We start from the raw sequence: 20,860 nt of genomic DNA, 5'->3' as shown, positions 1-20,860 counted from the left end.
CCCCCCCCCTTACGGTTAACGAATTAATCTTTTCGAAAATTTTGTAGGTTGCACTACAAGCTGCAACAAATAAAAGAAAATGATTATATTTTGTCTTGGAAAACAATATATTTCAACCCCCAACAAATTTCGTGGTATCACCAGTCAGATTGGCCAACTTACTTGTACTGCTTTGAATATTTCAATCTTGATCGCGTTTTTAAAAATTGTTCATTCTTAGAGCCTTCAAATTTAAATTTGAAATAGTTTAACTTGAACGGATTTAATGTACAAATGTGTAAATAAATTAGGTTCTTTCTTAAAATTCTGTTCTTTTTGTGTGCCCAAATTTTAATCTAATTCTTCAAAAAACAGACAAGCCTCAGGAACCTAAAAACTTCAGCTGCATCTCCTACAACTGGGAAAAAATGGTTTGCACTTGGGAACCGGAACCTAATTTCGTATCAACGAAGTTTAGTCTGGTTTTTAAACTACCTGGACGAGCCGGAAGAAAGAAACTATACCCTTGTCCTCAACAAGATCCCAAAAAAGAGTTGAATTATTGCATGTGGGATGCATCAACGAATCCGATTTACAGGCAGCCTTATCCGTTTTACACACTCTTTTTGACGGGAGAGAATGTACTGGGGAATATAACTGTGCCGTACAAATTCCATCATTACGCTAACGGTTAGTACCATTTTGTTTTTATCAAAAATTATCTTTTACTCTTTGTTTCTAACAACGGTTGGAAATTACGATACAGGAAACTTATTGTTGATTTTTTGTTGCAGTCATTCCAAACAAGCCGGCTAATTTTACTCTAGTTAACAAGACTTCTGAGAGTGCGTATTTGTTTTGGAGTCCACCTTATCCAATGTCCACTTTTCCACCCGGACTGTATTTCAGGCTGACTTATCAAAACCAGTGGGATAGACAAAAATCTTGGCAGGTAAATAAAATAATTAAACATTAATAGTGGGTTTAAGTCTTAAAGGTACATTCACAACTTACGTAACATATTTTTTTGCCATTTTTTTTAACCAATTTTTTAACCATCCCCTTCCCTATGTAACAAATTGTAACAAACTTGTTTGCCCCCCCCCCCCGCTCCCGCATTTATTATGTCATTCTTCCTCTTATTAAATATAATTCAGTTACTTATCACCTGAATCACCTGAATTACGACTCCTTTTTTATATAAGGAAACATTTGTAAACAATCATAACCATTTTAAATGAATTAACGCTCTATTTTTATTGCCCAGAATTTAAAAAAGTTTTAATTAACAAATTATAATATCAAATAAATTTTTATTTTTATTTGAAATCATCAAAATTGAAATATTAAAAAAATGCATTCAACATTAATGAATTTTCTATTATATACTTTAAATATTGAAGTATCTTTAATTGCACATCTTAAAAATTAAAGAATTTTTCCTGGTAAATCTTAAGAATTAACTAAATATTTTCTAAAAGACTTTGAAAATTACATCATTTTAAACCAAAAACATTCAAATGAATTAATCTCTAATTTTAAATCTTAAAAATAGAAATATTTTTAATTGCAAATCTTTAAAATTGAAAATTTTTCTATCGTACATCTTCAGAATTGGACTATTGAAAAAAAACTTTCAAAATTACAAACCTTTAAAATATCAATATTGAGCATTAAATGGTTGCCTATCCAATATTTCCAAGCTTCAAGAATTTTCAATCGTAACTCTTGAGAATCATACATCAATGAACTGTAAATCTTCAACATTAAAGATTTTTTAATTCTGAAAATTTAAACCAAGTTTTAAGTTATACAATAAAAAATTCTGTAATTCTGATTGACATTTTAAATTTGTTTAATCTGGTAGATTTAGAAGTGAAAACCCTTGACTGTTGATCTTCAAAATTATCCAAATTTAAAATCTTTGATTTTAAATTGTAAATCTTAAAAATTGAAGAATGTTCCCTTGTAAATCTTCAAAATTCAACTAAATATATATTTTTTAACTTTCAAAATTACGTCATTTTAAACTATAAACATTACAAGTTAATGTATCTTCAATTCTAAATCTTAAAAGTGAAAGAATTTTAAATTGCAAATCTTTGAAATTTAAGAATTTTCAGTTGTTAATCTTAAAACTTGAATAATTTTTAATTAAAAATTCAAGAATTTTCCATTATAACTTTTAAAAACTTTAACTCTTTAAAAGAGAAGAATTTTGTATATTTATGATGCAATATTATGCAAGTTTCAAGATTAATATTAAAAATTTGGTAATTCTTAGGATTTAAATTTAAGATTTCTTTAATAGAGACTTTCGAACTGAAACCCTCGGCTATTTGTCTTAAAAATGATCCAAATAAAAACTCTTGGATTTATGTGTCTTTAAAAAGAAGAATCTTAAATTTTAAATCTTAAAAGTTGAATAGTTATCTCATGGAAATATTAAAATTCAACTACATATATTTTTTTGAAATTTCAGGATCTCGTAATTTTAAACCATAAACATTACAAGTTATTATATCTTCAATTATGATTCTTAAAAGTGGAAGAACTTTCAGTTGTAAATTTTAAAAATTCAAGAAGTTTTATTTAATAATCTTGAAAATTGAACTATCAAATTTTTGTAAATTTATAATGAAATATTATGCAAATTTTAAGTTTTATAATTAAAAATTTTGTAATTCTGATGAATCACATTAATAATTTCTTCTATTTGGAAGATTAGAATTGAAAACTCTTACCTTTTGATCTTCAGAATCATCCAAATTTAAGAATGTTGACTTATACATCTTCAAAATTCAAGACTTTTCAATTGTAAATCTTCAGACTTCGATCTTTCTAAATTATGTACATTAGCAATGTATTTTTTCATTTGCAAATCTTTGAGATAGTCCCATTTGAAAAAGATGTTCAAAATTTCATGATTTTAAACTAAAAACGTTAGATTTTCTTCTAATTCCTGTCAAGGTCAAATCTTCTATTTAAATAAAAGTACTCTGTACGCAGATTACCGAAAGCCGATTAAAATCAAATAAAAATGGTATGAAAGCTGATTTAGCTTTTTCATTATTCATTTTTTATTTATGATTATTAGTTATATTGTATATTGCTATAAATTTAAGTTTTTATTTTAGCGTAATAGTTAGGCAATTTCAAAAATGATAAAAAATACTTGTTTGTGTGTACATTTTTCTACATCATGAAGGAAGAAAATCAAAATACTAATCTAATTTTACCGATATTGATGTCTTTATAACGTTATTACAATCTTTTACTGTAGTTACTGAGCTTTAAATTTGTATTCTAATTTTGGGTACATGGATTTTCGTTAGGGTTCATTTATTAAAAAATAGTATGCAACAATATCAATCTCCCCCATTTAATATGTCTGACCCCCCCCCCCATCTGTTACGTAATTTATGGATAGCTACTAAACAATTTTTTTTCTGCAATTCTTACCTAAATAATCTGTTTATTCGAGAGAATGGGACGCAAATAATGTTTGATTATCTCGTGTTTTTCCTTTGGCCTGGCCTAACAATTTGATAAGCATTTTGCGCGTTATGTCCTCATGATCACGATTACGGCAGTCGTTGTAATCAATTGAATAATATGAATCATAATGTGAATTTATTATTTCCTAATCACAAGGTAATATTTTTTATTTTATTTTCAGGTGATCAATTTTACAGATGAAATTCAAAGGGCAAAAAGATATTACAATCTGACCGGATTACATTACGCTAATTCTATTTACGATGTCCGCGTTTACGCGAAAAGTGCTGATGCTGCTGGGGATGATAGATGGAGCAATTTTAGCGACATTACCTTCAGAACTTTGCCGAAACGTAAGTTCAGCCAATTTTACAAGATAGTTTAAAAAGGAAATTATTTAATTATATTTTTTATTACATTATATATTTATATTAATTGATTAATTTTATTCCACTTTAGTGCCTGGGCTTGCTCCTGCTACAGATATTGGAAGTTTTGAAATCATTGAGAATAACGGATTCAGAGACGTTTATCTCTACTGGCAGACAATTCCCCCTTACCAAGAAAACGGCGGTAAATTCAGATATGAAATAATACGCGTGGAGGAGAACGGTCGTAAGGTTTCGCCGCAACCTGTTGAGACAACGAGAACATACGCGAAATTCAAAGAACTTTCAACAGGTAGTTATCAGTTTGAGATTGCTACGTCGAACGAAGTAGGACAAAGCAAAAATTCATCGAAAATTTTCATCCCTAGCCGGACAGAGTGTAAGTCTTAATTTCTTATCAATTTTTTTTCCTTTTTTCAAATATATATTATGATTTTTAAGATTTGTTTCTTGGCTTTATTTACAGTACCGCGTGAGCCTATAACGTTTACGAAAATTGCTTTCGATGGAGGCACTTATGAGTTGTCCTGGAAATATCCCGATGAATTTCTCAAGGAAGTTACGAACTATACAATATTTTGGTGTGATAACGAACGTGATCGGCCTTACCAGTGCACGGTCAGTTCTCGAAATTACTTTCAACCTTTTGATAAGTCTCTTTCATTTTGTTTTCTAAATATAATGTTTATGATTGCTACAAAACGTGGAAAATTCTTCAAGGAATTGCAGTGTGGCCGCTGGACCGGGAAATGATCGGGAATTTTATGAGACCGGGGAAACCCGGTCCAACTTTGATTCCAACCGTTTTTTATATAATTTGTTAAATTCTGATTTTTATAAATTATTATTCAGTTTAGAATGCTTAATTCGAAAATCTTTGAATTTAAAAAATTTTCATTTTAGATTTTTATGTTTCAGCATATATTTTAATTTAAAGAATTTTAAAATACAGTTTTAAAGGTTAACAAAAATTATAAGTTTTTAAAATCGAAGATTTTTTAAATAAAAAACAAGGTGGCCACCGGACAAGGAAAACGGGAATTTTACGAATTTTCAGAAGAAATATCTACCAAAGTTTGATTTTAACAGTTTTTGAAATAATTAAATTGTTGTTTTGAAGATTTAAACAATTAAAAATTAAAAAGCATTTGAAATTGAAAATGTTTGATAAAAACAGTTTTATTTTATCAACTGTAAATATAAATAAGTAAATAATTTTTAAAATGGATCTGTACTCTAAGTATAGAAATCTGAACAATAATTGATTTGACCAAACATTTCTAGATCCGTTCAAAATTTGAGATTTACCAAATTGTCACTGTTTCAATCCGAAAGTCTTGATAAGAATTGAAATTAATATATCATTTATTCCGATAATTTTATTTTTAAATAAAAATTTTCGTGATTTATCAATAATATATTTTAAATTCAGAGTTTCAGGTCTTCCTTTATATTATTTTTTTTATTAAATTCAATAAATAAATTTATTAATATATTATTTCTATTAATTTTTTTAGCCATTCAAAAATGTAAACGTGCGTTTTACTATTTTCAACTTAAAAATAAATCCATAATAATATAGTCGTAATTAAAATTTTTTATTAAATTAAAAGTATTTTGAGTCTAAATCATTTATTTTTTATCCCATTTAATTTGAAATTTCTTAATTTAAAAAAAGAATAAGTATTTAATATTTAGCAATATTTCACTGTTCAATTAAGATTAGTAAATTGAAACCAAATATTTAAAAAAAAAACGATTAGAAACTGAATTGTTTTACATAGAAAGCTTTGAATTTTTAGATTTTCGAAGAAATTTTAAACTTTTAGCGTTACAATTTTAACTGTTCTATTTAAAAAGTGTTTAATTTATAAATGAAGTTGTTAAATTTTGACGCATAAATAACAATTGAACACTTATTATTTGTAGAAAAAATTTGAGTAATTTTAAGAGATATTTAGAAGCTTTGAAAAGATTCAAAATTAATTAAAAACTTGAAATTCTGTCAAATAATTTAAACGAAGTGGGTTTAACATTTTTTTCAGAACTTCTAAGTATATTTTAAAATGAATCGAAATTTTCCTACAATTTCTGAAAATCCTGCAAATAAAAAAAAATCCTTAAAATTTTCCATAATTTTTCAAAGTGAAAAATCATTTACAATTTTCCTAAAAATCTTAAGAAAATTTTTTATTCTTTTGAAGTCTTTCACAATTGTTAGAAAGTCTTAATTTTTTGTTTGAAATCAGCAAAAATCTACATTTTATTTTAAATTCGGTTGTAAGTATTTCAAATTATTTCAAGTTCTAAATTCAATTCGAATCCTTTTAAAACTTCTAAATATCTCTTAAAATTACTCTAATATTTTTACAAATAATAAGTCTTCTATTATTATTTATAGATTAAAATTAAAACTTTTTTTATTTGCAGGATCTTCTAAAAGTTATAGAAAAAATTTAATTCATTTTGAAATATATTTAAAAGTAGCGGAAAAAAAATTCAAAAATTATTTTGAATTAGGAAAAATTTAAAACTACTTCTAGATTTCTAAATATTTTTAAATAAAATTTTAAAGCTTTTAAAGTTTGCCTAGACTATTTAAAATAAAAATAATTTAATTTAGATTATTCAAGATGTTAACGTGGATTAATATTTTTTGAACTTAATCTGAATCTTTGCACTCTATAACTTATAAATGTTATGAATTTTGCAGTTTATTTGCATTTAATTTAACGTTGTTTATTCGAAAGTGTTAATAACTTCCATTTTGTACGTGTAAATATTTGAGCATTTGAATACACAATTTTTGAATTGAAAAACTTTTAAACTTCAATTTTAAAAGTTTGGAATTCAAGTGTTCCACTTTGAATACTTTAATTTGTTGTTTATTGTTTATTACTTTTTATGGAAAAATGCATAGAATAGTTTGATTTTTTAAATTTCATTGGCCGTGAAAAATTTTTACGAACCGGAAAAAAACCGGGAAATGATCGGGAATTTTTTTCTTCCGTTAAAACGGCCACCCTGAATTTACAAAAAATGGCGGGATTTCTTTTATTTGCACCTGCTTGAAAGTCTTTATAATTAGTTTATTACTTTACGTCGAATTTGTAATTTTATAATCGATATGAATTAGATTTTTTACTATTAAAATTAATATGATTAGAATCCTCAAATTTTTTAAAAATTTATACTTATATTAATAAGATTGGTTTAGAATTCAATGATTGAAGCAGAGAAAGCTAAACGGTGCTAGATTAGGGATTTCATTTTTTACCCTAAAATTTACTATTTAAATGTATTCAAATATTTTGAAATATAGAATTTAAACTAAATAAATGAATTATACTAAAATATTCTATTTTTTAACATTTCCACTGTTATTATAGGATTTGGACAAATATTTAACAATTTTGTTTAGGAAATAAGTCAATCGTTTGCAAACTGTTCCCCTAGAAAGGTTTTTTTGCTTCTCCTGTAAAATTAGGTTGATTGGAATTAACACCGCTTAGCTTTCCCCGCTTCAATTATTGAAAGGCCTTTTACATTCCTTGGTGCAAATAAGTTCTATGAATTTGCACGTAAACTTTTATGAATTTATATGAAAATTTCTAAGAAGTTCTACTAAAATTTCTATGATTTTTTTTATTTATCGAAAAAAAATACCTCGAAAAGTCTTTTCGCTTTGAAGAAATGAACAAATTTAGGATATTTAAATACTCTGAAAAATTTGTTTGCCAAAAATTAGAGCGTTCTATGAGGGTAATGTTGTCGAATAACATTATAGAAAATTATCGTTTTGAGTCTATATTTTCCTAAGTTTTCATATTTCGTTTTTGGAGTTGAAAGTTTTCCTATTTATTTTTAGAGAATTACATTTATTGATCATTATTTGTAGAATTTTATAATTTGTAAAGAAAAATATGACTTTATTATTATTATTTTTTTTTTTTATAAAAAATTACAAATTTCTACTTATAATTAGGAATAAATTAAATTATCTGCGAATAAGTATGGAAATTGACGACTATAAGAAGTAAAAAATACTTCATATTCGTTATTTTTTTAGAAATTCATAATTGTATATAGAAAATTTTAATTGTCTATAAAAATATATGAAAAACTACGTATGGGTGTTTGCCAAATAGTTTACCAGTTTAAGTCCCAGGAATTTTCCACTTTTTCTTTGAAAAATAAATTTTTCCTAAAATGATCCTAGTAAAGTGCTCATGTCAAAGCACACTTTAGTAAATTAAAAAAATTGTAGACTATTTTTTTTCGGAAATTATGAATAAAGAAGTCCGCAAATATAATAGGGGTAAAAGGCTATGTTAAAAGAAAAAGTCACCTCGTCGCATCCTCTCTGTTCCTATCTCTTTCTCAAATTTTGTGAAAAGAAGAGATATTAAAGTTTTCAAAATATTTTTGTCATAATTTAAATAAGGTTTAAACGACGGTCCCAAGTATGCAAATAACAAAAACAATAAAATTTACTATTGAAGATAGAGATAAGTTAAAAAAGCTATTAATTTAAAAGGGGATCTCTCAAGATACAGAAAGTATGGGGTAAAATTATTAATTGGCTAAAGTAACTTTCTTGTTTTTTAAATTAAAATGAATGAGAGTTAGGTTTTGGTTGACTTTTTCCCTTTTTATCCCTCTTTTTTGATTATTTTTGTCTCTAATGAGTCGAAAAAAAAGATATGAGGGATGTCCGTTGGACCGGGAAACCGTGAAATGACAAGGAATTTTTTGAGACCGGAAAAAACCGGGAAATTTAATTTTTGATTGGGAATTTTACAAATATTTAGAAGAAAAATCAATCAATTATGACATCATTCAGTTTAGAATGCGTAATTCGAAAATTTACTTTAAATATTTTCCATTTTGTATTCTTATTTTAAAGTATTTTAAAATTCAGTCTTGAACGCTTAAATAATTAAAGATTAAAAGCATTTGAAGTTCCAAATTTTTTATAAAACCCGTTTTTTGTGTATTACATGTAAATATAAATAAATTATTTTTAAAGGGGAACAATAATTGATTTGTCGAAACGATTTTAAACCCGTTTAAAATGAAAAAGATCCCGATTTACACGTTGAAAATTAAACCATTTCAATTCGAAAGTCTTAGTCGTTAAAAAACGTAAACCTCCGACTGGAACTGTATAAACTATTTTTAACTTAAAAATAACTTCATAATAATGGATTTGTAGTTAAAGGCTTTCACTAAATTAAAAATATTGTGTAAGACTAAAATATTTAATCCATTAAATTTCAAAGTTTTCAATTAAAAAAAGAATAATTATTTAATACTTCACAATATTTGACTGTTTATTCACGATGAATGAATTAAAACTAAATACTTAAAATTAATCAATCTGTAACTGAATTGTTTGGCATAGAAAGAATTGAATCGTTAAAATTTCGAAGGGGAGAGTTTCTAAAAATTGTGGGAAAAATTCTATTAATTTCAAAAGATATTTAGAAGTTCTAACAAAAATTTCAACAATAATTTTTAAGTTGAATAAAGTTCAAACAATTTCTAGATTTCTCAAGATTTTGAAATAAAATTTTGAAACTTTTTAAGGATGTTTAAAATACTTAAGAGAATAATAATTTAACTTCTAATTTTAGAATTCAAAAGTTAGTAAAAAATTTAATTTTCCAATTTTTAACGTTTCTAGCTTAAAATTGTTTAAAATAATACAGTTTTGATAAATTTAAAGTTCATTGATTCTTTAATTTAGAACATTAAAAATGGATTGGCGTGGATTTTTATTTTTAGAATTGAGTCTGAATCTGTGAACTCATTAATTTTTTAAAGTTAAAAATTCTTGCAGTTCATCTGAATTTCATTTAAAATTGTTGAATTGAAAAGTGTTAGTACCTTCCATTTTCACATTTAATTTATTTAGGTATTGAATACAACATTTTTTAATTAAAGGACATTTAAATTTAAATTTCAAAACATTTAAATTCAAGAGTTCCATTTAAGTACTTTAATTTATTTTTTATTACTGCAAATTAAAAAAATATTTAGCTTTAGAGTTCGAATTTTTTAAATTTACAGACCGTGAAAAATGTTTGCGAACGGGAAAAAAATCGGGAAATGTCCGGCAAGTTTTTTCTTCGATTAAAACCGCCACCCTGGATAGTTTGTAAATCTGCTTTTTAATCGTGATTTTTTTTTCATGCTTATTTTGCATATAATTGTTCATGATAAAAAAATTACTGTTCAATCTTAAATAAAAACATGATATTGACTGAATCCATTTCAAATGAGGCAGAACTCTACACTTGAAATCGCAGAATCTCTCGAGGGCGAAGTATGTTGATTCTTAGAAAAAATTAGGCGATAAGTATTTTTCCGATTTGTAAACAGAATTTTTTCTAACAAGTTATGCGTATTTTAATTTTATGCTTTATTTTTCAAAAAAACCTTTAAATTTGTTGTCAGTTTTTTAAACTTGTACTATGATAATAAAGATATCTTGTAAGTTTGAAGCGTGCTAAATAACTTTTGTAGTCCGGAGAATTCTTTTTTTTTCACGAAAAAAATGCAAAAACTACATTTTTAAGGAGAAAAAATTTTCCCTGCCTCAAAAAAGGTTTAGGCCGCATTATGCTGCTAAGATGCCTTTCTTTTATTGGTAGAAACTTAAAAAAAAATGTATTCATTTTTGATGCCGGGAGAATTTTTTTCCTTAAAAATGTAGTTTTTGATTTTTTTCGTGAACTATGAAAAATATTGCAAAAGAACAAGAGACATTTTTCGTAGAACTTTTTTGGACGTACAAACTTTTATCATAACATTTTTTTCGTATCTATCATTGTTTCGAAGAAAAAGTAGAAAATTAGTTTGTAACAAAAAAAAATTCTCCTGGCTACAAAAGTTATTCAGCAACCATCAAACTTACAAGATATCTTCATTATCAAAGTACAAGTTCAAAAGAAATTGACAAAAAATTTTAAGGTTTTTTGAAAAACAAAGCATAAAATTCCAATACGCGTAACTTTTTAGAAAATATTCTGTTTGCAAATCGGAAAAATACGTATCGCCTAACTTCCTTTGAGAAACAACATATTTCGCCCTCGAGAGATTCTGCGATTTCAAATGTAGGGTCCTGTCTGATTTGAAATCGATTTGGTCTATTAGTTTTTTTTTTTTAATTTTCTCGAACTAAATTAAATATCTAAATTCGTATTGAATCTTCAGGGATATCTCGACTGGATGCACGTTTCTTGGAACACTTCCGTCTACAATATGACAGTTCCGGATCCCAAGAAGGTTTACCAATTTGCCATTTCTGCAAACACAAAACATGCCAGCAGTGGAATGGTGTGGGCGTCGTGTACTGTCATCCACAACAGAGTTGCAAGCAAAATGAAGTCACTTTGGATAAACAAAATAGGATCCGACTACATTGAAGTCGGCTGGAAGTTGGACTGTTCTGATCGTGTTGGAAATGTTGAGGGTTTCAATATCTACTACTGTCCCATCATTGCTCCCTATAATCGAAACTGCAAAGAGCTCAAGTTAAACACCACCATAAAGGCTGATCCATCCACCATACGCGGTGTCATCCACGGTCTCAAGCCCTACACGACTTACAAGCTAACAGTTTCAGTTTTATCGAAACACGGCGAAGGGCCGCACAGCGATCCCTTGTATAACACAACTCTTGAAGCTGCGCCAACGACTCCACCACAGGACGTCAGAGTTCTTAATTCCACAAATACAACCTTGGTTGTCACGTGGAAACCTCCAATGGCGATGAATGGAGTTTTACGCTACTACGAGGTGTACTGCAACAGCTCGAAGAAATCCTTTACAAAACGAGTGGATGAAGCGAATCATGCCGAACTTCCAGGCATCACCCACGGGAATCACAGCATCAACGTTACACTCTCGAATCTCTCTGCTCACGAGGAGTATAGCATCGAAGTCGCAGCATGTACGGTCACTTGCAGTGCAAAGTCGAAACCAGTTCGCAATATTACGAAAATTGGAACGCCAGGGAAAATCAATATTCCTAATGTCCGATTTATAAATTCGAGCCAGGTTCACGTTAAATGGAGGGCACCGCAGAATGCAGCGGGACTTCTGGACTATTATCAGATATCGTCGAGCGATGGAGATATACGAAACAGCACTGTTCCTGGTAAGTACTGTCTAAAAAAAAGTTACGTTATCAAATATTTCGTAAATGTTGGACGCATTGTTGTCGAAAACCTGATTGGCGTTTCATTGTTTGAAGTTGTTTTATATTTTAAATTTAAAATGTTGAAAATTAAGTCTACAAATCATAGAGAACCCTACCCGGAATAGAGCTCTTAAATACCCAAGAATTTGTGTTGAACAAATTCTCTCGAGAATATGCATAATTAATAACATATATTTCTGCAAAAAACATTCTAGAGTGAAACAAACATATACTTTTTTAAACTACGGAGTTGTTACAGTTATTTTTATTATTATGGTAAAAGTCTCAACTGTTTGGTTACAAATTAATCTCTTTTGGTTGAGGATTCAAACTGTTTTGTTTAAAATTCATCTTTCTTGGTTGAATTCAACCCCTCACAGCACGAGATATCTGCGGAATATCTCTGGAATGTCCCAAGGATATCTCAGAATATCATCAGGATATCCCATTAATGTCCCAATTTTATATGCCAAGGATGTTCCCAAGATATCACAATTTTATAATTTAGTATATTACTGAAAATTTAAATATATCTACTGCCAATTTTATTTATATTCAATCGTATCAATAAAATAAGAAATAATTTAACATAATTAGTCATTTTTCTGAGATTTTATAACAAGTTCAACATTATAAAATACAATAATTGTAAAGTCCCCTCTAAAGTCACTTTCGGGTAAATTCCATCATGGCTGTCAATGTGCGAAAATTGTCGCGCAGTTACAAGTGACACTTTAACCCTTACTTGACACACTTCGGCTGTGTGACGTACCTGACACACTTGGGTTTTTTATACCCCAGCCGAAAAACTGTTGTAAAAACTTAACGGTTGTGTATTTTGACCTGCCAATTTTTTCATAGCTTTTTGGGATATCACTTTCCAAAGAAATATTGGTCTCATAAAAAAAATTATCTTTAATATACAAAAAAAAATTATTTTAAAAAAAGTGGATAAAAATGTGTTTTTTGCGAAAAAAATCACAACTTCTCCAATTTTTGATAAAAATCGCTAAAAATTTAAGTGAGTTTGCTTAAGATGCTGTACTATAACAAAAAAAAAACAATATTAGTGGTCCTTCCAAAAAAGGTATTTATTTTAGGAATTAAATTAAGGAATTTCGTGGAAAAAAAACATTGTTTTATTTCAATCGAAAAACATCAAATCTTTATTTCTATTGGCCAAAACGTTATAAATTTGATCTGAAAATTATTTTAAAAAACATTGAAACTGGCAAACGAACAAGTACAATTATAACAATATTCATTTTCCTACGCAATCTTCGCAGATGCACTACTGCTTCATCCATTTCGTCATTTTGGAGCAGTTCGTTGCATATGCGTCGATAGCGTAAATTATAAGCCATCTAAAATGTCAAATACCATATTAGATTTTGTAAAAAAAAAATTACTGCATGAAATCAGGTATCATACTTACTGTTTTGTTCAATTAAATTCAAATTCACCGAAAAAAAACAGCAACTCGCAAGTTAATATGCTCAATCTTACTTGACACACTTGGGGTACTGGCAACCCCAGCCGATTTCAGACAAACACTGAGAACGTACTGGCGTTCTAAATGTGACGCCAAAAGCTGTAGAGCATAGTAGTACTCTCCAACTAATGCCAGATGGCATTGTTTACCCGATTCTATTGAGTTTGAGTCCACAAATTAACCTGGAAATATGCTGTGGTGTGTTGTACCCAAGTGCGTAAAACAAGGGTTAACAAAACTCAACAATTTCTCGAATATTCGTGTCATATTATAATCAATTGTCATTTATATTATACAAAACAACGTCAATTTTTATATTTTTAGAAAGTGACTTGTTTTTTATTGTAAATAAGCTGTTATTGGTTATGAAAATTATTTGCATTAATCATTTTTTGCTAATTATACTGAGATAGGATTTGGAAAGGAATCGAATATTCGAGATATGTATCAATTGGTTTTTCGTCAAACAGATGTTTGACAAAAATATCCCGGGAGATTTTTGGGGCATTTTTCAGGATATCCCATATCCTGTCGAGATATCCTTGGGGTATGCCAAGGATATAATTTGGTTGTGAGGGACTATTTTTGGTATAAAATTAAAATTGTTTTTGGTTGAAATATCAAATATCACTTTTTTTTGTGGATTCATCTTTTTTTCTTGACAATTCAAATATTTAGATGAAAGTGAAACTAATCTGTGAGAAATTCATTCATTTGGTTAATGATTTATCATTTTAGTTGACAAGCCTTTTTTTGCTCACAAGTTGATTATTGTATTGAAAATAATGTTTTCTTGTTGAAAATTAATTGTTTTATCTGAAAATCTAACTCGTTTATGTTTGGTTCAAAATTTATCTCCATAAGTTGAATATTCAAATATTTGGTTTGAAATTCGTGTATTTTATTGATATTTCGTATTTGTGGGGAAATATTTAAGATTCTTGGTGCCCAGTTTCTCTTTTTGGATAAAAATTCCTTGCGAAATTTAAATATTCGGTTGAAAATTCATAAACTTTGTTAAAAATTCGTCTCTTTTGGTAGAAAATTCATCTTATTAGTTCAAAATTGATCTTTTTTGTTGAAAATTAGTTTCTTCTTATTTAGAATTTATTTTTTTAACTGAAAATGTAACTTCTATTTCCGATCGAAAATTGTTCTTTTTGATTGAAATTTAATCTTCTTGCTTGAAAATTATACTATTTCGTTTAAAATTTTTTATTTTATTGATAATTAGATGTTTTACTGAATATTTAATTAATATATTTTTAGTTGCACATTTATCTGTTTTAGGTGAAAATTCATTTATTTGTTGAAAATTTGCTTGAAATATAACTATTTTGATTGAAAATGTGTTTCTGTTTTGGTTGAAAATTTATTTTTTCAGTTGAAAATTCATGTGCTTGGTTAAAAATTAAATTTTTTTAGTTGAAAATTTATCATTTTAGTTGAAAATTCAGTTTAAATATTTCATTTCATGCGGAAAATTGATCTTTTTTAATAGAAATGTAATCTTCGTTTTAAAATGTTCCATTCGGTAGAAGATTGAACTATTCTATTTTTTGTTAAGAATTCCTTTTTTTTTTGAAAAAAATTTTTAGTTAGAATTTGGTATTTTTTTCTATATAGAAAATTCATCTTTTGGGTTGAAAATTTCACTATTTGTTCCAAAATGCATATTTTTGTTGAAAATTCATCACTATGATTACAAATTAATCATGATTTATCAATGAATTAATAACTATTTTTCAGACTGAAAATTGAACTATTCTAGTTTTGGTTTGTAGATTTATCTTTTTTAGTTGAAAATTTATATATTTCATTGAAACTGTCTTTAATGGTAGAAAATTCACCTTCTGGATTTAAAACTGAATTGTTTTGTTAAGGATTCTTTTTTTCAAAATTGATTGCTTTAACTGAAAATTTAATTCTTCTATTTTTGTTTAAAAAAATATTTTTTGGATGAAAAAAAATCTATTTTGTTGAAAATTCTTTTCTTTTTTTTGGGTTAAACTTTCATTTTTCTAACATTTCAACTATTCTAATTTTTATTGAAAACTGATATTTTTTTAAATGCAAGTTCATGTATTTTTTTAAAATTTAACTATTTCATTACAAATTTATATTTCCGGTTGAAGATTCATCATTTTGGTTAAAAATTAATTTCTTAGGTTCAAAATTTATCTTTTTGATATAGAAACTCAACTAAAAAGGGGTTTAAAATCTATTTAGAAACAAAATTTTGTTACTATTTCAGTTAAACACCCTTTCAATTTGAAGCGATACATTTTCCCACGAAATTTAAATCATGTAATTATTATACCAAAAATATAAAATACGATTTTTTAAATCCTAATTTAAAATGCTTATAAATGCTAATTAAATTATCAAAGCACATACAGGTCGAGCATAATCTCGAGCATATTTTCATGCTTGTAGAATATTTCCGAGCACTTAAACTTTTTAGAACACTAACCTGGAAATGGATTTTCAGCAACAAATTATTACATTAAAACTGGTCAGCAATTTACATTTTTCGGTACGTTCTCGTTTTTTATCGGAAACTTACTTTCTTTTTAAACATCATTAGTTTTTAAAGGTTTATCATTTCTAAACGAGTTGAGGCTACCTTGGCGTACTACACAAAAATTGGTATTTTAAGAAAAAATAAAAATTTAACAAGATTTAGAATCTTTCAATAATTCTGAATTACGTTTGTATTTTCCGTCGGAAACTGGTATTTTTTTTTTAAATAATATATATTAAAGATGATTTACAGCTTGAAACAATTTCAGGTTATGTTCATGTTTCGCACCAAAAATTGATGTTTTAAGGGCATGTGACACAGCTAAATACCTATATTACCGACGACAGTTTTTCAGTTCACTGAATGTTTTTTTGAACCTAAGAACTTTTTTTGTAAATAAAATATCGAGCTGAAACTTTGGGAAATGTATTAGAGTACAATGAAGTACGTTTAGGTACTGCATTTTGGTAGGAACTTCACTGAAAATTATTTCATCTTTTTTCTGAACCTCAACATTTTTTGAACGTTCGAACTTTTTTTATACATAAAATATCGGTCTCCAACTTTGAGAAATGCAAAAGTCGAAAGAGAACTACGTTTAACTACAAAGCTTAATAATAAAAGATGTAAAAAAATATATTTCAACAATCAATTCCAACGGCATCAGCCGGTAACCTTGTACACGAAAATACGAAACCTAGCGGCCTCTAGACGAGGCTCTAGAGGGTTCGTATTTCCGTGTACATCGTTACCGGCTGATGCCGTTGAAATTGATTGTTGATTTTTTTTTTACATCTTTTATTATTAAGCTTTGTACTCAAACGTAGTTTTCTTTCGACTCTTGCATTTCTCAAAGTTTGAGACCGATATTTTTAACCATGCGGATTATCTTATAGTATTGTTCGTCATAAATTGGTATTTTTGTTTGAAAAATGAATAGGTATTTTTAAAAGATTATTTACGACTTTTAACAGCATGAGCTTATTTTAACTTTTTGCACATAAAAATTGTTACCTTAAAATAAAAATCACTATAGTTGGTACAATATTTGCAAGTTTTTAATTTATTCAATTTATATTTACGCTTTTCATAGAAAATCGGTTATTTTTAATCAAAATCATTAGATTTCAAAGAAGATTGGCAATTGTAAACAATTTTCTGTTTGCCATGTTAGTGCATTTCACTGAATTTTTTTTGTCAAAAACTTATATTTCAAAGAATATTTAAATTTATTCAACGACTTTAGGTTATGTTGATATGGGCTTATGTTGGTGTTTTTTGTCGGAAATTAATGATATTTTTAATAGCAAAAAAAAAAAAATATTGAAGAAAATTCCACTTTTCACAATTTTAGCCAGTGTCGGAAGTTTTTATTTTCTAACAACGATGAAGTTGTTTTACATTCTGTATGTTGTACATAAATATAATATATTAATTCTGAAGTAGAGATATTAATTTTCATCAATTACCAAAAATATTGTCCTTGATTTATTTTTCTATGACTGTAGATACTAGATACTTTGAAATGTAAACATTTTGCAAGAACATGAATTTTATATTTCGATTTAAAAATTTGGCTAGATAAAAAGTGCGTCTTTGTTTTCTAGTTGAAAAAACATATTGTGAAATTACATTTATTTCCTTTCCTTCTAGAAACTCAACTTCCAATTGCCGATTGCAAGACAATCGGCCGGGAGAAGATGTACCAGTTTCGTGTACGAGCCGTTAATGTGGTTGGCGATGAGCATTTAATTGGCCCCTGGTCTGAAGCTGGGGAAGGTAACTGCTACAGCGATGGTCCTTCCAAACAAGTGCTGATGGTAATTTGGGTAATTGGAAGTCTTAGTGCTGTCGCGCTTGTTCTCTGCGTCATCTACACGTCCAAAAGGTTTGTATTTCTCTGCAAACAAGTTATCTCGTTCATTCGAAAAGATTTCGAAAATATACATTGCATTTTGTTTCAGAACTTGGCTGAAGTGTAGATATATGCGGGACGTCGATGTGAAACTGCCACATGGAATCGAGCCGAACATGGTGAGTTTTTTCATCTCCCAATCACGTATCTCAGGCTTCAGATTTTTTGCACAACATTCCCTTTAAAGTCCTCTATTTTAGATGCAATTTTAGATGCAATTTATGAATTTTATCGATTTTTTTTTAATTCCTTTGAATTCACTCAGAATTCACCATGAATTCTTCGAAACTCCCTTTAAATGTACTAAATGAAAACAATTACTAATAATTAAGCCAGCATTAAATCTGCAATTTGCAAAACGAGCTTAGAGTTTATAGTGTTATTACTTTTATGTAAGAATTTGCGAAAGCAAATGATGGGGTAAAGGCGAGTTTTTTTTAATTAAGATGGAATATTACCCCAAAATCAGGGATGATCACTAGAAATCATCTAAATTCATTTAATTCTAATTAAATTATTAGATTTTTTTCGTAATTTTTTTGTATTGACTTTGCAGTCTTTTGAACTCACCTTGAATTCTTAGGAATTTCATCAAATTCTTTTAAATTTTCTAAAATTTGTCTTAATTGATTCTAGATTTAGTGATTAAAGGAATATTTTTTAATTGTTTTAAATTTACTTTGTATGTTTATGAATTTTATCAAATTTTTCTCATTTTCCTTTACTTTCTCTAAATTTCAATTTTATTAGGCTTATTTTATTTATCAATGAACTTAAATCCTGTCAGATTCGTCCGGAATTCTGTCGAGTTCCATGTTGCTCAATTCAATAAGACATTTTTTGATTGTCAACATTTTTGTTCAATTATATTCTTTGACATTCTTATGAGTTTGATAAAAGTCTCCTTAATTCCTTCGAATTCTTCTAAACTCATTCCAATTTTACTGAAATTAATGAAATATTCTCAATTTTTATTCAATTCATTTAAATTTCTTAAAAATTCACATCTAATTTTTATGAATTTCGTCGAATTTTTATCATTTCTTTTAAATTCCTTTAAATTCAAGTAGTAGGTCACTTTTTGGCTTTTTTCAAGTAAATTAGGCTGTTGCAGCCCTCAGGGTAGCTGCTGAACCGGGAAATGACGGTGAATTTCTTTTTTTATCGGGAATTGTACAAATTTTTAGAAAAAAATGTGTCTAAATTGGATTTTAATCGTTTTTAAAAATAGTTATATTGTTATCTTTTTTAATTGTGAAATCATTCAGTTTAGAATGCGTAATTCGAAAACCTTTCATTTTAAAAATTGTTCATTTTAGATTTCTAATTTTTAAGTGTAAATTAAACTAAACTTAAACAATTAAAATTTAGAAGGTTTTTAAACCGAAGATTATTGATGAAAAAATTTTTTTTAGTTCGTTAACTGTGAATATGAATTAACTAATTATTTTTTAAATTGCATTGTATTTTAAGATTTAAAAAGTAAATTATAATTGTTTTTACAAGACGATTCGAAATCAGTTCACAATTTTAGAATTTACAGGTTTAAACGTTAAAAATTCAACTATTTAAAGTGGAAAGTCTTATTAGTTAAACAAATGTAAACGCCCAATTAAAACTTTATAAACTATTCCCAATTTTTAAATAAATTCAATATTTCAGCTCAAAGTATTTGATTTTTAAACGATTCAATTAAAAAATTTTTAATTTAGGTGAAGATCAATTAATTAATGTTCATAAATATCTGATTGTTCATTTGAAATCAGTAATTATAAGTAAAATATTCAGAACTAAAGAAAAACACGAAACTTTGACCTTAAAGTTTTAATTGTTATATTTAAAAAAATTTAATTTGTAAAACCAATTTTTGAATTTTTATGTATAAATAACAACTGAATGCCTATTATTATTTTTAAAAATTCGACTAAACTGAAGAGAGATTTAGAAGTTTTGAAAACATTCAAAATTATTTAAAATTTTGAAATGATTTCAAATAATTTAAACGAAGTGTCTACATGTGTTGACAAAATTCGGCTATTCGTTTAAAAATTTCGGTGCAAATAGTCCATTGCCTAATTTAAAACCAAATATAAATTTTGGCAGATTTCGAACAAAAGATTTAGGGGTGGAAAATTTTACGGAAAAATTTTTTGTTTGGCAGGCTTGTATAAAAAATTATCGCAAAAATGTTTAGAAAAAATTGAAACATTTTAAAATATGTTTGAAAGTTCTGCAAAAAATAATTTCAAATTTTAAAAGATATAAAACAGCATGTAAATATTTCAAGGTTTTAAAATAAAATTTTGAGATATTTTAAGTATTTTTAAGCTATTGAAAATAAAAATAGTTTAACTTTTGATTTAAAAAGTGTTCAGTTTAAAAAAAAAATGTACTTGTTTTATTTTTAATGTTTCCAGCCTAAAATTGCTTAAAATGATATAATAGTTTTAATAACATTTTAATTCATTAGTTTATTCTTCAATCTGAGATATTGAAAATAATAGATTTATATTTTTGGAACTAAATCTGAATCTTTAAACTCTATAATTTATAAAAGTTAAAACATTTCAATTTAGCAATTTAATTTATTTAATTAAAAATTGTTTAGTGGAAAAGTGTAAGTAGCTTCCATTTTATACGTGTAAATTATTGAGCATTTAAATACTAAATTGTTGAATTAAAAAACTTTTAAACTGTATATTTAGATTCTTTAAATTTCATTTACCGTAATAAATGTTTGCGAACCGGGAAATGACCCTAATATACGAGGGTGGATTGATAAGTTTCCGGCCTGACCAAGAGATGGCGCCACTAGGCCTACCTTGAGGTGGCGTTCTATAGTACCATCCTTAGATAG

General features: G+C 27.2%; 1 protein-coding gene across 1 annotated transcript in view; it reads left to right on the top strand.

Moving 5' to 3' along the window:
- The window catches only part of LOC117172151 (cytokine receptor), a 56,842-nt gene that overhangs the window by 28,341 nt on the left and 7,641 nt on the right, over window positions 1-20,860 (top strand). The window contains exons 4-11 of the mRNA XM_033359953.1: window positions 355-669; window positions 774-931; window positions 3,659-3,830; window positions 3,937-4,245; window positions 4,333-4,484; window positions 11,085-12,030; window positions 17,742-17,976; window positions 18,053-18,122. Of these exons, the coding sequence (XP_033215844.1) occupies window positions 355-669; window positions 774-931; window positions 3,659-3,830; window positions 3,937-4,245; window positions 4,333-4,484; window positions 11,085-12,030; window positions 17,742-17,976; window positions 18,053-18,122 (2,357 nt within the window). The remainder of the gene's footprint in view (window positions 1-354; window positions 670-773; window positions 932-3,658; window positions 3,831-3,936; window positions 4,246-4,332; window positions 4,485-11,084; window positions 12,031-17,741; window positions 17,977-18,052; window positions 18,123-20,860) is intronic.

Source organism: Belonocnema kinseyi, chromosome 4, assembly GCF_010883055.1.
Source record: "Belonocnema kinseyi isolate 2016_QV_RU_SX_M_011 chromosome 4, B_treatae_v1, whole genome shotgun sequence".
Classification (NCBI taxonomy): Eukaryota; Metazoa; Arthropoda; class Insecta; order Hymenoptera; family Cynipidae; genus Belonocnema; species Belonocnema kinseyi.
This window is presented reverse-complemented; position numbering and strand designations above follow the sequence as displayed.